At 43.4% G+C, this 17,978-nt stretch overlaps 1 protein-coding gene across 11 annotated transcripts in view; it reads left to right on the top strand.

Annotated features, from left to right (window-relative positions):
- Nucleotides 1-17,978, top strand: part of KALRN (kalirin RhoGEF kinase) — a 330,405-nt gene that overhangs the window by 263,219 nt on the left and 49,208 nt on the right. For 9 of the 11 annotated variants that reach the window (XR_003915798.1, XR_003915799.1, XM_029959839.1 and 6 more), the window contains exons 34-36: nucleotides 10,285-10,568; nucleotides 11,385-11,489; nucleotides 16,688-16,818. Coding sequence is in view for 9 of the 11 variants with exons in the window: in XM_029959839.1 (XP_029815699.1) it covers nucleotides 10,285-10,568; nucleotides 11,385-11,489; nucleotides 16,688-16,818 (520 nt within the window). In the remaining 2 variants the exon portion in view is untranslated. The remainder of the gene's footprint in view (nucleotides 1-10,284; nucleotides 10,569-11,384; nucleotides 11,490-16,687; nucleotides 16,819-17,978) is intronic. The other 2 variants (XM_029959838.1, XM_029959846.1) reach the window with 1 other exon arrangement.

Here is a 17,978-nt window from a genome sequence, read left to right as displayed (position 1 = left end):
AGGGTGCTGCAGGGAGCACTCCTGTTCCCATGCAGCAGATGCTCTCTGAGACTTCAAGTTCCTTTCTTGCTGACGCAGATAGAGTGTAGCAGTGACTTCGTCACCTGAAATTTGATAAACTTGTTGACTGGTATCAGAGGGAAGGTTCCTCACAGATCTTCTCCCTGCCCCAGAGAGCTGTCAAACAAAAAACCAAGGCGTAGATCGCGTGAGCCTGTTATATGGGACAGCAAGTGATGTTCTGATTTTCCTGCTTAAGCTGAATGAATGAAAGCTTCCTGCAAGTCTAACTGATGGTCTTGAATGTGCAGTTAAAAGTCTCCGAGCTGCTTAGCCATTTCCCTGTGCTGTGTTCAAAGAGCAAAGCATCACAAGCACCAGCAGTTCTTATCTGTGTGTTTTATTTCCAAACCGCTGTTTGCATTGACTTCATTCATTACTTCTTTTAATTCATCCCAACCAGTACCTTTGCTGTGAGCTTGTATTTTCCACTAGTATTTCTGGAGGACAAGAGTGTGGAGGAAGCTGCTTTGGGCACCAGCCCTGGAGGCTCCAGCTGCAGTGTGTCTGTCGTCAAACACCCCAACCTCGTTGTTCTTGGTGGTTACGTGGTGTCCACCCTTGCCCTGCACCACTTGCAACTTATTCTTATTCCATTCTTTTCTTTTCAGGGGCTGTCAGAGCCTGAATAATTTAAGAGTGAACAAATGAGAGACGTTCATGGAGGACTCTGTTCTTACCTAGGCACAATTTGACAAGCATGTAGATTGCCTTGGGTTTCCACTGCACCTACCACAACTTTACTAAGTGAAAAGCCCCCTTTCCCAAACATCTGTGTCACTCTTGCTTAGTAAAGTTATTCAAGATCAGCGCCTTTGGAATTGGTTGGTAAATGGACAAAGACTTTCTCTTTGCCCGGAGCTCCTCACAGCCTCCAAGTACCAAAGAGAACTCCACAGCACTAGAAAGCAAGAGACAGCTGCTGAATGTTGGAAGCTACTGCATTTGGCAAAAGAAGCTGATGCTAAGATGCACACAGTTGTGTTTGTTTGTTCTGCTTGTTTTCTGTGCTTTCTGAGGCCTGTGTGTGCCTGGAAAGTTTAATGACCAATCCCTTCTTTCTCAACATGCAGTTTTTCTTCCTATCCCAAAAAGCTTTGGGTTCTGTTCTTGCTTTTTTTCCAATTCCAATTTTGTCATTGATATTCTTCTGTTGTTTCCATGAAGAATTGTTTGGGTACATGGCCACACTTTCCTTTGAGGTAGGGAGACCTAAATATGACATTGAAATGTCGTTGTCCTCCCTCCTCTCCCCCAATTCAGCAGAGTAGTCCACCTTGTCATAGAGATTGCTGGCTTCAAGTGTAAGCCAGAGTTGACCTTAGCAATGATGTCATTTAACTGAGAAATTACTTCAGAATTCTTACAGTAGCTCAATTTGGAAGCTGCTGAATGAAGCTGACCCTTGACACTTCACAAAAGAATAAGGCTTGTGTTGTACTAACAGCTGCTTGGAAACCATGTGTAATAAAGTTTGTTTTTGTGCCCAATGTCTGGGATAAAAGATGGTATTTGCCGACTCTGGTACCCTTACGCTCCCAGCAGAGCAAAACTGCTTAGATCAAAGTTAAAAAGTCTGCTTCTATGTGTGGGTGTCTAAGCATTTCACAGTTCCTTATGCTAAAAGTAACAGTGTACTTGCAAAGGCCAGCAAATGCTGCTCTTCTTGTTCAGCTTCAAACATGACATTTACCCCCTCATCATCCCATATAGCTTTACATAAAGGTTCAGGTTAAAAGTTTTTTTACGGAACGTGCATAAGTCTCCCATCAAAATATATCAAGGGAGATTTTTGCTCTGTGTTTGGGGCTTTGTTATTTTTGCTGCTAGCTACACTTATTCTGGAAACTTCAGGGTCGGGAATTATTTTTGTCACAGAACGAGGACAGTGTAAATACAAAATGTAAAGTAGAACTTAGAGAAGTGCTTCAACGACTTGTTTGACTAAATTGAAATAAATGTTGATTTGTTCAAAAAAAAAAAAAGCATGCCCTTTCTGGATCTTGTTAGTCTTGACTTTTTATTTCCTTCCTTTGCTAAAGCAAAATGCGTGCCTCTGGCTTCAGAGATCTGCTTTCCCAGCTGGGAGACATTACGGGAAGACTACTCCAACGTGTGCTCCCAGCAGATGTGTTGGACTTGCTATTGCTGTGCTCTGGGCTGGTCCAGGACATGTGCTGGGCACAAACTTGAGGCAAGAGAATGGGTGAATGAAATCAGGTGTGTACGGATAGTGCATCTGGCCCTAAAGTCTGCTGTGTGGAGCAACTACTTTATTTCTGAGCTTTTCCACAGCCTTTCATTCAGTAAAAACCTATTCTAAAAAGCTGTTGCTTCAAGGTTCCCTTGAAGGTACATTATTGCCCTGCCTTGAGTCATATCTCATAGTATTTTGGGATAGGAGCTGGCTAGGAGTATCTCACCAACACGTTGGTGGATTCACTGTGGATGTTTATTCTCTTACTATGTGAGGGGTCAGATGGGACTCTGAGGCAGGATGAATTGGGCTGATAAATGGAGACAAAAAGGCTCAAACTTCCAACTAGAGAAGTTGTAGATACCCATCACAGTTGTAAGCTGTTATATGGAAACATATTTCTGAGTGGGACACTCAGAGAGGAGGACTGCAAGCACTTCAGCTGCTCTTCAAGTGCTTGGTGCCATAGGGTTGAGTTGCACACTTTCCTGGGGCCTCTTCAGAGGCACAAAGACATGTTCTGCCTTCATGTGCAGCAGCTCCTCAGTTAAATGCTGATCTGTAGGAAACAAGACCCTGCCCTATATTCACCTGAGGACTCATCCTGCTCTCTTCCCGGTGCTCTCCCTACCAGTCAGCTCTGATAAAAGCTTAGATCCATATGAAGCAGCAGATACAATAGAGAATTCCTGCAGCTGCTCCTCTCCCTAGGCACTCTTGGAGAGTACTGAAGTCATGTTTTATTTTGGCAGGCTCTCTCTGTGCATTCCCCTTGTGCTGTTTCTCTCCCTGGAGACCCAGCTCACTCATTCAGCACGCTCTCAGGATTTCAGTAACTTTTCTTGCAAGGTCTCTTGGGACCACGCGCCTCTGTGCTGTTCCTCCAGGCTTTTGGTTTTATCTCACTCTTTGAAACTTTCCCAGAACTGCAGTGACTTTTCTCTGACCTCCAGGAACTGGAGCTCTTGAGCCCTAACACTCTGACTGGCACAACCAAGACCTGGAGACTACTTTGAGATGTCAGCTTTCCCAGCACATGCTGGATGGAAGCTGCATCTGAGCAACACCAGCTAAAAATAAAAGCTATTCAACTGAAGCTAATGGCAGGTTGCCATCAGTTATTGCTCATTAAAGTGGATTGTCAGATGCTTAACTTCAGCTAATCATTCCCTGCTGCGAGATCGGCCTGGTATGAAGCGTACTCAAATGTGGGAAGGGGATTCACAATAACTAAATTTAGCCAAGGGTATAATTTCCTCCGACTCCCTCTGTAGTTAATGGAAAGAGAGAGGCTCCTACAGAGTGTGAGTCCCACTCTGCATCACCCTTGGGCAGAAGTGTGTGCAGCTCCTTGACTGCCAAGAGCAGGAGGTGAGCTACGGCGTGACACAAAAATGAGCAGCTCCAAGTGACAGTGTTTACCCACCCCAGCTGGGTGAGTACTTGTTTTCCTCAGCTAAGGTTTCAACCTGCAAGTAATAATCAGAAAGTTGAATGTGAAAGCCAGCAGATAGGTGACCATTTCCCAGAGGCAAAACCCATATGCAAAATCCCCCAGGAGCATCTCCTGCTTTGCGGTGTGGCTGAAAGGAATTCTGCAGATCATTCTTTATCTCAAAGCAGCTCTTCTTTCATATTTCCAAGAAATACCAGCTATTTAATAATGAAACAGTGTGTTCTGAATGTTGTGTGATTAATTTAGATTCTAGTCCTTTTTTTCCCCTGTTCTTTTTGGAACTTAGTCATGTTTGTGTGTTTGGCAGTGAAACAGAAAGTCAAATTTTGAGTTTTTACATTACAGTCAATGATCAGAAAGTTTGTCCAGTACATTTGCTACTTTGTCTATTGGACTAGAAACTTTTTTATAAAATATTTAACTTCAGACCATTATTCTTGAGTTTGGACAGAAGTCATTTCATCCATATAAATGGAGTTGTGAAAATCCTGCCAGATTGATTTGTGCCTTTTGATGGTACTTCCAACTTGAAACTTCAAACAATACTCCCAAGACACAAACAAAAGTCAGTTGAACCTTCTCAATTTGCTCATTTCCAGGAGATTATGGAGTTAGGGAGGGCATTTGAATCTCCAAACAAAATTAGTATTTAGATTTCAATGGCGTAGTTTGAACGTGCCTTTACCCTCTGGTGTGGAACTGGCTCCTACATGGTCTCGTCTCATTTTTAGCTCAAGCTGAAGCACGGGGCAGGTCTGCAGTTGAACACGTGCAGAGTGGCTGAGCAGAGCTGGGAGCCAATGGGGAGCTTTGGAAGTCTCCAGGGCACGTTTTGCAATTCCATTGCGAAAGTTTAATGTACTTCTAATCTAAAGGGCTTTCCAAGCCAGTTGTCCTCTGTCTTTGTCTGACATGGGCACTGAAAATTTCGTTGTGTTCACTTACACTCTTCACTAGAGCCTTCTTCAGAGGCTGTGCCTGAGGAAAGAAACAGCTTATCTGTTGACATAAGAAGTTGTCAGATTCATGATGTACATTGTTAAAACCTAGTTTTTTTGCTTGAGGAATAGCTGCAAAGTGACTTTGTATTATCCAAATGTTGTTGCTTCCCAAACTTTTGCAAATCCATGCCAGGTTTTACATGCAGAATAGGCTCTAACACTATAACTGGGATTGGTACTGTCATCTGCCTAAGCCACAAAGTTTTGTAACCCTGACTTGTGCCAATAAAAATGTTTCACTGAGCATGTTTTGGACGTTTAATACAAAAGCACAGAAGAGACCAAAGAAGCAGTCTTCATACCTCATTCTGCCATCTTTGCATGTGTCAATAGAGCTTTAGCCCTGAATCCCTCAAGCAGACCCAAGGTGGCTCTCAAAGCAGCATTTCCTAAGGGAGATCATAAAACTTCAAGAAGCTGAGAGCTGTGAACTGGAACCTACGGCCTGTATGCTGGACATGCTCTTGGAAAGGGCAGGAGAGGGTGCATTTTGGTGGTTTAGATGATTCTTGTTTGTTTAGTGTGAAATTCTAACATAGGGGCTTTGAGCATAGGGTGGGTCTAGATGATCCCTGCTTTCCAAGGTTTGTTTTTTTTACGGAGATTCCTATTCTTTAGGAAGCTTGCTCAAGTAAAGACTGAGTGAGTCTTTCACCCATGTCTGATTAAATTCTGTCTTTGTCAGAAGTAATATTTTACAAGAATCACTAAATGTGGAAAACGGTCTCTGCTGAGCACGGCAGAGCTGATTTATGTGCTCATTGGTCAGATTGCCATTACTGGCTTTCATTCACAAGTGGAATTATTTCTGAAAAAAAAAATCATTGATTTAAATGCACATTCTAGGAGGATTACAGAGTTCCCATTCTGACTCATTTTCTTTGACTTCTGTGGAAAAATCTTTTTCTCTCAGTCTCTTTTTCTGGAATAAAATTTCTGGAGAAATCGAGCCATAGATAAATGAGAAGAGGATTCACCTCACCTAAAGCAAGGTTGTGCCCTGCTCTACTCACCTGTCTTTATAGCTATATTCTGTATTATCTTCTGGTTATGGACACATATTTCTTTCCTATCATATATGATCTGTGATTATTATGTACCAAAAAGACAAGCCTGATGTTTTCTTTGCAGTTGCTGTGAGAGGCCTTTCCCTTTCCCTGTTAAAGAGTTGAGTTCCTGCAAAGGAGTCTGGTGCTGCATGACTGATCAGACAGACCTCCTCTCCCATGTGTGCTCTAGGGAACAGGGAGGTAAAAATAAAATGCCTTGTATTTATGTTCCACCAGTAATTCCTGATGACTCAAATGGGAATACAACTATGCCTCTAAAACCAGGTCTGTGAGATTTTTATTTTTCCTTTCACCCAAGGTAGCACAGAACTGGAACCTTCCATTTTTCAAATACAAGAGCTGTGCTTTTATAGATGTCCGTTCATTTGAGCAACAACAACAAACATTTCATGTCTCCAGCAGTGCAAAAGCACTGAATGTTAAAGCTCTTTGGTCTGGCTGAATATCTCTCACAGTCATCTTGCCAGAAGTTTTTTGGAGGTTTGCTTAGGAGTGTTTTGGAAACCATCATTTCTTCTCTCTGAATGAATGGTTTGGCCAGGAAATCAATCTAGCCACACGAGTCTGCTGACCTCCCTACACCCATTTTGCTTCACCAAATACCTTTTTTTAGACATGTGTGTCCTGGGACACTGGTGGGAGGACAACTGCTCATGGCAGTGTGAGGACAGCCACTGCTTCGCTGGTCCCTGTGGGCAGCAGCAGCTGCCTGAATTATCACGCGATGAGCTGCTGCATCTTTTCCAAAAACTCTCTGGCTTTTCTTAAGCAAACTTTGTTTCCAAACAGCTCTACTAATGCAGTTTGCAAAGCACATATGTGCTAGTGCTTTGCAAGAAGAGCACGGTAACGTGTTGTCCTCTTCCGCTCGATCCACCTGGTGTCTGCATCTCAGGCCAGTATCAAGTGTCATGATTGATGTGTTTGTAGCTGTATGTGCTGCAGAAGCAGCGGAGCTCACACAAACTCAGCTTAGGAGCTTGTCTAAAAGGTCTTTCCTGGCAGATTTTTTTGTGTTTCATGTTTCTGTCTCTTATTTCACGAGCTCTGCTCTTCCTGGAGCTTCAGTCCTGCCTCTGCGACCATGTCAATCTGACCTGCTTTATGTGCAGAGGAAATCACTCTCAGGGCTGGCAAAACAACAAATGTGACTTGCTCACAAATGTGTCAAAATTTGCAGTTCCTTTAAGAAAGAAAAGGAAAAAAGGTTATGAATATTGTGTGTGGACTCTCGGTGTGGCTTTTGCATAGTGCATGTGTGGTGGTAGTGGTAACTGGAATGATGAGGTTGGGAATACTTTGTACCTATGTAGGGTGCTGGGTAGAGAAAAGTCACCCCACCTCGAAGGGCTCTAATGGTGGCTAAGGAGCAGGGAGATTGGTACCAGTCCTTCTCTCCCACCTCCCTGCCTGTCCTTCAACCACAAGGAGACTACACTACCATGTAAAGGGAAGATAAGGCCATGTTTCTAGCCTTGGGCTGTGTGGACCAAGCAAAGCCCAGGCTCTGTCCTAAATGCCTTACAGTGCTCCAGCAGGGCAGTTCAGCAGACAAGGAGAAAGAAGGGGACTTTGTATTTGCCAGGGCTGCACACAGCATGGCATGACCAACCCATGTTTAGTAACCCCTTTTTCATCACCAAAGGCATGACCTTGAGCAGGAAAATCCAGAGCCTTGTTCAGGTGGGACTGTTGCGTGGTGTAACATGCCTCCCTCTGGAAACCTGTGGGTTGGCTTTCGCCATGGCTTGTGGCTCTTGGGGGCTGATGTTTGGTCTGCAGAGTTTTCCTGGCCCTGGATAAAACTTTGGACAAAATTCTTGCAAGCAGGGAGGGTGAGCTGTGGGCCAGCTCGGGACTGGGGCTGTTTCTGCCCACCCACTGCCTTACCTGGAACGACAAGGGACAACTGACTGTCGCTTCCCCGGGCCGGTTGAGCAAAGAGTGCTGTGGCAGGAGAGGTGCTGTGTGTCTGTCCATGCCCTGGCTGTGGCTGTGCTGCCTGGGTAAAGGAGAGGGAAGCAGCAAGGCTGGGGCCTGGCCCTGCTCGTAAAACCAGGGCTGTTTTATGGTGGAAATGGAGGTCTCTGCCTCTTGCATCATGGACCTCAAGGTTCCTTTATCTGGATATGCCTTGAGCCTGCTGGGCTGACATAGGATCACATGTCACAGTAATAAAACCTTCGGGTGGATGGGGTTGTCCCGGGCTCCATTAGCCTCCTGTCAACTCCCTTCCATTACCAGAAGTTAAATTGGCAAAGTGCTGTCAACTGGAGGTAGGGATTTGGACTATGTTACTTACAAGCTGTCGTAAAAACCTCTCTGTACGTTAATCAACAAGGTGAGATCAGCTTGTCGTCAGTTCTCCTGAACCTCCCAGCGAGCCCAGTCCCCACCAAAGGCAGTGAGTCTGTGATATGGCTGCTTGCTCCAAGTCATCCCTGGGAGTGGCAACCTCACAGAGTGATCACTTCCAGCATTTCTCCTTCTGTGACTGCAGCCGAGCTCCCTTTGCACCAGTAATGGCCAAAGTTAATCCTCCTGCAGCAGCGGTGGGAGCATGAGCACCTGAGGGCACTCCTCTTGGCAAAGCCCCTTGGCAAGGAGCCCTCAAGCTTCCCCCACTGCCTGTGGGGCTTTCAGTGGGTGAGGGCACTTGGAAAGTCAAAATCAGCATGATGAAACACTGAATTTTGCTGATGCAAGGTGCACTGATAAACTCGCCAAGCATCACGTGGAGCCTGCGAGGGGGAACTATCCAAAGGCTTTTGAGTGGAAGATAAGCTGCCCCCGATAAACATTATCTTGCACTAGTTGATTTAACGCCACTTTGTGTACATGAAATAACATCAACAGGAGCTGGCTAAACCCAGACCTTTCTGGCCTGCTATTTTGCCCCTATGGAGGAATGTCAGTAAGTCACCTGGGATCCGTCCTCCTCCCAGCCCCCTCTCTCACTCTTCCTGTTGTCAAAAGACAGATGATTTGGATTTTCTTCCTGTCTGGGAAATGAACTTTGACTTTCTCTAGCTTGTTAAAATGATTCCTGTGTGTTCTAAAAATCTAACTTTTGACCTCAGGTATGTAATAAATTATTGGTTCAACTTCTGACTGAGGCTGTGTATGGTTATAAAATATTCTGACTCTCACAGTCTGTGTTGTACAAGCTGGCAGACAAGGCTGGCTGCAGTCTCTGCCCTGTGCACAGCCAGCTGGGAGCAGCAGCTCCACTCAGAGCAGGTACAAGCTCTGCATGCTCATAGCAGGAACTGGCTTCTAAAACAACACAGGTAATGATTCTCTGGAAGAGTAGCTCTCCCTCAGCATTTGTACAACCCAGCGTCTCTAATGATATTTACTGCTGAACTGAGAATATCTCAATGCACCAGGCTATGTTCATGTGTTATAACTTAGGTTTTTGGTGTCTGCTGGGGCAGATAAAATATTCAGAGATAACAGTCTAAAAATGTTTAATAACATCAGCTGACTGCTTTCTGACTTGTATTTTACAGGCGTGTGACAATGTTTGAATTTTGTAAAAAAACCCTTCATCTTAAACTGTGTGGGATTAAACATCGAAGTCCCCGATTGCTCCTGGGGAGGGAGTTGCCTTGCCATGGTTTCAAAAAGTTGAAACAGGGCGCTTGTTCCTAAAGGGCAATTGAGAAATCTTTGAGCAACTTGTTTGTTTTGGTTTTAAAGCCTTACTGACGTTTGCACATCTCTGGTCTGTTGCGTTTGGGGGGAGTAAGGAGGTTGCACCCATTTCTAAGGTGCTAGTCTGAACATGTATATTGATGACTGCAGTTGAAAGCACTTCAGCAGAATCTCCTGCTAATGGGACTATTGGTTAATTTAAGCCTGTCTTCTGTCTCATTACTGAGAGTTTCCTTTGATTTGAATAGTTTGTCATTTTTTGTAATTGTTCATTCCAGTTTCTTAGTTCTAGGGAATGTGTGAATTCTTCTGACAGGGTGCTTTCAGGGGCAAAGGAAATAATTTTAAGGTACTTCAAAAGTTAGTAGGTAGTCTAACTAACAGTCATGTAACTGGGGTCTGAAACCAGCTGGGAAACAATTATGGAATCGGAACCTGACAATGTGTTGGTGGTTGTCAGGTCTCCTGTAGCAATCTGCTTTTTGTACTTATTTTCTTCCTGGCAGTTCACACTGAAATTGTGGGAAGAAGCTGAAAAGTTCAGCATTTAGCATGAAAGTCAGGCTTTCATAAAAAACTAAGTAACTTTGCTCTGTGTGATCTTTCATAAGGACAGATAGTGTGGTAGGAAATGAGAGAAGTGTGTAAGATTGTGGGAAATGCCAGTTGCAGGGCATATTCCACTCTCTGGTGTGCAATAAAGTTTACACAATGTCCATAGGTCACAAAGCCTTTCATTGAGGCAGCTTGTATTTTCATGCTTAGTGCTGCCCAGTGCTTGACGTGCACCAGGGAGCAGAGGAGGTGCTGGTATGAGCTCTCACCTGCATCGCTTTCTTCCAGATGCGTATTCAGTCTCTGCCAACGACAACGGGGGCAAGTCTGATTCAGTGGCCAACTTACAACCTCAGCCATCCCTCAACTCCATCCAGAGCTCCCCTGGCCCCAAGCGCTCAACCAACACCCTGAAGAAATGGCTGACTAGTCCTGTGCGCCGGCTGAACAGCGGGAAGACCGAGAGCAACATCAAGAAACAAAAGAAGGTGCGAGATGGCCGGAAGAGCTTTGACCTTGGCTCGCCAAAGACTGGAGACGAAACTACTCCTCAAGGAGACAGCGCAGATGAGGTGTGTGTTGGTGTTTGTTGCGGGGAAAGACTGTGTCTCCAATAGTCTCTTCTATGGTCTGTGAGTCATGCTTGAGTAAACGCTGTTCCCTCAGGGTCTAGAGGGAACAGCAAATCATATGTAAAATCGCATTGTTTAAAGCAATTAAACAATGTTTAAAGCTGTGTTGCAAACAGCTTTGTCATCCAAAGAGCAATGGAATATATAGGGAAGAGCATTTCAGAGTTTGCAAATGTTATTGTCCTTTGACTAGATTTTTAAATAGCCTATTAGAAAGCTGCCAAAGATAAAAATGAAATTATTCTTGAGCAGCAGAGGTTCGTATCAGCTTTATCCTACTATACCAGTGTAATTCCTTTTTGAAAGAAAATACTCAGCCATCTTTCTGTTAAATCTGCTATGTTTCTGTACCTACAGTTTTTCTACAGGAATGTTCTTCACCAGAGTGGTGCTTTCCTGATAAAATGAATGAGGAATTAAAAACCAAAAGTGCAAAAGATACTAACTGAATGCAAACAGAGGAACACATTTTAAAAATTGTACATTGAACAGTTCTTATTTGAATGAAAAAAATACTATTCTATCAGCACACAGCTATAACTGCCTTAGCTGCTTGGCTGACCTATAAACCGTATTTCTGTAAGCCTTAGAATGCACCAGGATTAACTGGCAAAACCTTAAGTCGTTATTGCTTCTCTCCCATTACCTGCAATTCTGTCCATCCAAAGCAATATGGACCCTGGGACTAGGGCTCAGATACCTAAAAAGGTAAGGGAAACCCGTCCCTGCTTCTAATTACATCTAACTTTTCTTCAGAAGAGCAAGAAGGGTTGGGGAGAAGATGAACCAGATGAAGAGTCTCACACACCTCTTCCTCCTCCTATGAAGATTTTTGACAATGATCCAACCCAAGATGAGATGGTAAGGCCTCTCCCCTACTATGTAATTTTTCTGTTTAAGTGCATTTCTCGCATAGCTATACACAGTGGTTTCATAGTGGTCTTCTAGTATCCGGAACTAGCCTAGACTTGTGGTTATAAGAGACTCCTACAAGCAAATCATAATCTAATACCTTTTTCCAACTGGATTTACAGGTAGGACTAGATAAGCAATTTAGTCCTGGCATCCCATTTCATGACAGGTTGATTGTGTGCCTGTGCTATGTGTGGTCAGAAACTCCATTCAGACTAATACATCTGATTTAAAATTATTGTTGGTGTCTGACTGTGGCAGTAGAAATGGTATTTGGTGGCATAATGCTGGTGGTGGTAGTTCTCTGATGTTAAGTAGAGTCTCTTGAGCGTTAAGTGAGAATTTGCCATGGTAGATGGCACAGTGGCTTGCAAAGTCCTTCAGTTGGTCTCGGGATGAGAATCTGTGAATGTGGCTTTCACAGTGGTTTGCATTGACAGTCAGTGCAGGTCCTGTCTGCACGTCCTCCCCCACCCTTTCCTGGTTCTGTCGTTCTCTCTTGTAGAAAACTATCCTCCTGTTTAGCAGTTTCCTGCTTTCCTTCTGACATCTGTTTTTAGCACTACCAGTTCTGTATCGCTATCCTCTGATTGTAATTGCTGCAGGCAAAGAAGCAAGGATAGGGGAGATTAATAAATTGTCAGACAAAAAAACAACCCAGAATGTTCTTGGGGAAGGTTCAGGCAGGAGTTTGGAAATACAGAGAGAGAAGGATGTAAATATTTCTGGGACTCGAGGAGCAGAGCGATGGAGTAAAGGATTTGGGGGCTTTCTGCTAATCTGTCAGGAAATGTTATGACATTGTGGTGGCAGCGAGACCAGAAGGAAGCAGCTGGAGTTGTGGACTCTTGCCCTTTCAGTGCTATGTGTGCTGGTGGCTGTCTGGAGAGGGGCAGAGGCGAAAGGTCGGCGAAGCAGAGCTGTGGTGGATCCATGCCCAGCACAATAGCTGTTGCTCCTGGCTTGTTCCCCATGGAGTTTAGCTAAATGTTTGGGGGCTAGCTTGCTTTTTGTGTGTGGGGGGGTTGTTTTATTTTGTTTTTTTTAAAGAAAAACAAAACTGATTTAGGTCAGGTCACTATTTTTGGTGTCCAACATGCCATATGACTTCAGTATTTCTTAAATACATTTCTGACAGCGTAAATGTTGTGGAACTAAACTGTTTTCTGCTTCTGATGTTTGAGCTTTATCAAGTGTTTTGGCATCCTATTTCTTTACCCACTCCTAACAGACGAGATGTGTCTGAAACCCTTTTTCTCTCTGTTTTTCTTCCCCTCCTCAACTTTTGTTATGGGGGAAAAAAAAAAACCCTAAAGCTCACAAACCTGGGTCCCAAAATTCCCTGGCACAGGACACTGTGTTAGCAGTGTTCGAGCCATGCTGGAGCTGAAAGGTCTCTGATGGTGTTAATTTGAGCACAACTTCTTGCTCATGTGCTGCCTCTGTGCTTACAGGCACAGGCTTAGGTTGGACCAGCAGCAGCAGCATGGGGCAGTAGCTGTGGTAGGGGGGGAGATGTCTGCGTGGTGTGGGAGGTGACACTTTTCCCTGAACCCATCTACAAGGCAGCAGTAATCGTGCCTCACTGCTCCTGGAGGCTCTTAAAAAGATAAATTGGAAGATATCTTTGTATTAGAAATTCATAATTTGCTCCCTGGGAAATAGAAATACAATATTTTGATTTGCCCCACACCAACCAGACTCTTGTCAATCCCAGAAGTTTTATTTAACCCTGAAAGTCTTGTCAGTAGCAAATGTTTCCTTGCTTCCTTTAAAATCTTGAAGTTATTTATTTTTCAGAGATATTGAGCAATTTCAGTTAAAATAAGTGAGAGCAACAGCTGTTTAGTGCCTCCAAAAATTGGACTCCTCCTGCTAGAATGGTTATGTTTGGCCATTATCATCAATATTGTCCAGTATCTCTTCAAAGTCCTTATTTTCAGTCTTCTTCTTTTCCTAGACATGTCTGTCTGCATTGTAGGTGAAACAGGCTGTCTGAGCTTTAACATTTGTATGAGATTCCTGCATTACCAGCCTAATTCCTTAATTATCAGCCTGATTACCTGTAGTTTTTGTTGTTGTTGTAATTAGAATTGCTGATTAGATGTATTATTTGTGAAAGACAAGACGATGACTGGCAGGCTGTTCAGGTTTCTGCTCTATCACAAGGCTTCTGGTTAGGATTAATCTCCTTTGCCTTCTTTTTCTTCTCCTGGGGCTGTGTCACTCAACAGGAGAAACCTTCCCAAAGGGCTGCAGAAAGAGGTGGCCAGGTGCCTAATTCCTGCCATCACATTTCCACCTCTCATTCCCCAGCACTGTTTAATCTCAGATGCGTGTTTGTTGGCACCTGCACAATGATTTCACTGGAGTAGCTGCTCTCCAGAAGACTTTTATTAAGCAACTGAGAGATGAATAAACTTTTTAATGCAAAATTTATAAAAATTAGCCATGCTTTAGTCTGTGTCAGCCTGCTGAAAGCAGGTTATAAAAGGGCTTATAGTTTTAGTCAGTGCTTGTATTGCCTTCAGAAGAAATGTACATACAGGTGAGCTAATAAATCCCAATTCCCATGGCTATTGAGTGGGTTTGGATGTTCAAAGTGAGGTTTCCCAGGACAAAGATCAAGGAGTGATATGCCCTTATAGAGCAAAAACCTTAAACTAAAATTGAGTATTTCACACAGAGCCATGGGTGTGCTTGGGAGCACATTGAAGAGGTCTTGGTGTTTCTGGAGATCTGTAAGTGGAGACATCCAAAGACACGACATGATGTCAGGCACCTAAAATTGAATACCTGTGACCAGCAGACAGGCATAGAGGCAAGACTGTGCCAGGTACCCAGGATAGATGAGACATGTAGGGGTGTTTTTTCTCCACTGGTTGCAGAGAGAAGAGAGGGAGTTACATGTTTTGGATGGCTGAAGTTGCATGAAGGGGAGGTGTCATCCAAGTTCATTTGGAGTTGCAGTTGATCTGTGGGGGAGAGGGAATTATTTGTTCCTCCCTCCTCTACTGCCTGTAATTCTGTGTGTGCCTTGTGCTTAACTGCACTTATTAAATATGTATGTATGGGGGAGGGGGTAATTTCTTACTTCTGCAGTAAGATGATCAATTTTCTGGAGTCTGTAAGACCACAGATGTCCTTTGAAGGAGGAACCAGCCGACTTCAGGAGTATTGTGACCTGCTTGTAAATGAACTTCAGTTCTTTGATGCTGTTCCCTGGTTCCCAGTCTTGGAACTGCTGAGGGAAATGTGTAGCCAGAAGTGGATGGCAATTCCATGCTTGTCTGATACGGCGACACTCGCTCACCTGTCCGTGCATGTGGCCCTCTAACCATCCAGCTCCCCTTCCGCATTCGTTCTCCTGCCTCAGAAGCTTCTTCGCTGACCGCTTGGTTTCCTACTCCCTTCTCATCCTTTTAACTTGCTTTTCCTTTGCAACCTGGTGTCTTGCAGTCCTCTTCTTTGCTAGCTGCTCGACAGAGCTCCTCCGATGTCCCAACTGCTGCGGATCTTGTCAGTGCAATAGAAAAGTTGGTCAAAACTAAGCTGGTAAGTTTAGTGTTGTGAAAACTGTGTACACAACAGGCCTGACGTGACTGTAGGGAAGTGCTATAAAGGCTGCCTCTTGTTTCTGGCTTCCTTGCTTTCTACCTTCATCTGCTATGCTTTTATTAACCTTGTGTGCTCTGCCTCTCAGTAGTGTCTAATATTTTTGCTCCCCTTATGAGGTGAAGCCCACATCTCACGTAGGCTCTACACTGCACAGTCAAAAGTCACTTCTGGAGTGGGCTTTGCAGAGCATGAGTTATTGTACTGTTCTCTTTCTGGGGTCTTGTTGGTATTCAAATATTTTACTCAGTGGGATGTTTTGATTGTTTTGTTTTAAAGCTTGTTCTGAGGCACGGGAGTTTTACTGTGTGAATTTGTTTGGTATTCTGGTTTCTCTTAAAAAGACCCTCTAAAGAGTAGAACTGCTTGAAGTGCCACAGCTGTGCTTTAATTTTACAAAGATTCATGTGGCACTTTTAATCTGCCTTGTCAACTCTTTCTTACAGGGACTGGAATAAGCAATAAAAATGCTTTGGAATTAATTTGTTCAAAAATTTCAGTGTTGTACACTCTCCCTGTCTGATCCCATGTCTGCTGGGCAAGGAGTAAATCCTGTTTCATATCCTGGCTTCTCTTAAGTTTTCCCTAAGCAGTTCAAAATCTTAAAATCAAAGCTAAACCTTTTTCTACATGTTCCGGGACCTCTAAAAGTAGCTAAATGCTTTCTTTGAACAAGTTAAAAGCAGGATTATAATGGACCTACAAAGGTTCATTTCCTTACATATACTGGAACAGTGAAGAGAGAAAAAAACCCAAAACAATCATTAAATTACTGCAGTTCTGTGCAAGCAGTTTTATCTAGTGAATCATTTCAGAAGGTTTTGGTATTTTCTCGGTTTGACATATTGGTACATGGAAAGACTCAGCATTCATAGCGTGCTTGATAAGGAGTGACGGGTGAAGGAGTTCTTTATGGGAAACCAAGAAGGATATTCCCAGAAAATTTACTCAAATAGTTGTATTCCATCGAGGGACTAAAAAATTGAAAAGTATTTCATTAATCCAGTTAGACATATTTTTGGAGGTTATTTTATTTTCTCTCCCCCGCATACAGTCTATTAGACCATTACAGTTACTTTCCAGGGATTTGGGGGAAGCTTTAATTATTATGGAATGTTACTGTGTGTCCATCTTTCTGTTTCTTTTTGTGTATTACTTTATTACAAGAATCCCCATTCAGCTTTTGGCAGAGAATCTTTGACCACATGTAGCCTAACAATGGTCCTGATTGAGACATCAGGATATTTCCAGGTTGTTTTGAAATAATTTGGAAGAGTTTTCTTGGAGCTACTGGAATATCTTTTTCCACCTTCTAACAGAAGGACATTTTCTCTATTTTAAGGCTTCTTTTTGTGGAGTCCTACATCAACTTAAAATTAGTTTGGTTGTGTTTCACTAAGTCCTGCGGGAAAGTGTTGCTGAATACTCTTCTTGTTGCTGAATACTCTGTAGTGTTGATTGCAGAACTGACTCGAATAGTTATGCTGGAGTTCAAGGCCTATGCTTATTCTGTTTTCTTTGGGGTTTTTTAGACCCTTGAAGGAGGATCTTACCGAGGAAGCTTAAAAGATGCCACTGGCTGCTTAAATGAAGGAACGACACCTTCAACGCCCCCCCGAAACCTTGAAGAGGAACAAAAAGCCAAAGCAATGAGAGGCAGAATGTAAGTTGTATTGCTGGTTCTTCTTTCCAAAATGTGCACCCAAGGAGGACACAAAGCAGCACTGAAAAAGTGAATGAACATGGAACTGGGAGTAAAACTGTGTTCTGCTTGCTTCTAGTTTTTGTTACATTTAAAAACACTTCATAAAAGCAATTCCACACAGGAGGTTCATCATCACTCTACAATGTACAACTTTTACCCCAGATAGCACATATCTAGTGCTGTAAAAGCCTCTGAACAGCTCGACAAGTATTACTGAGATGTTTGCATTGGTAATTACTTCATTGCCAGTGGTGAAATCAGCTCTCAGAGGGGGAATATGTGATTGACCTTGTTAGCTACCTTCAAGGAATAGAATAGAGAATCCCACTAGGATTTTTTGAATGAGATAATATTTTTTTTGCCTTAGTTATTAGCGAAGGAAGGGACAGGATTCAGATACATTTTTGGTGCACCACTGAAGAGAAAGCTTCATTTGGGAAACCCTCATGTTCATGGTAATGGGAGAGAAAAGAAATGGTGACGGCTCATGAAAGTTATTTTTTAAAATTATCTGTGCACTCCCTTAAATGTAAATAAAAAAGAACACTTGTCCCTTCAAAGCCTATAATGATTAAAGCATTTCTTAAATGCATAGTTCAGCTGAAGAACACAGAGAATTGGAGAAACAGAATCAAGAATTATATGAAAGAGAGCTGAGGTAGCTGTTATCTTTGTATCACCTCTTGTGCTAACAACGGTAACTGCAGCGATCTAATCAAATGGTAGATTGGGGGGAAAGTAACGTTCCATACAGCTCTCATTGGAGTGTGGAAAGGTGAGAGGTGGAGGAAGAGCAGCCCATTTGGGAAAGATGCCAAGCAGGGAAGGAAACCAAGCTGGGGAGAACAAGGAGGCCGTTAAGAGTAGAAGAGGAAGTAGGAGCAGTGTCACAGGTCTGTGAAAGCCATCATTTGCTCCTGCAGTTTGTTGTAGGAAGCCAGAGAAGTGATACAGTGAAGAACTGGAGCAACTCCCAGCAGCAGACAAGGACATGACACTCCTGGATGTATTTCTGAATGGGAGAAGTTTCCTACTAGGCAGCTTCTTGCAGGGAACATCTCTGCCCATGAGTGTCTCCTGAAAGTTCCTCAATATTACAGGTTCTGGACTTTCTCTAG

Source organism: Manacus vitellinus, unplaced genomic scaffold (genome assembly GCF_001715985.3).
Source record: "Manacus vitellinus isolate BGI_N305 unplaced genomic scaffold, ASM171598v3 scaffold_22_pilon, whole genome shotgun sequence".
NCBI lineage: Eukaryota > Metazoa > Chordata > Aves > Passeriformes > Pipridae > Manacus > Manacus vitellinus.
The sequence above is the reverse complement of the archived record's forward strand: the minus strand, read 5'-3'. Positions and strand labels throughout refer to the sequence as shown.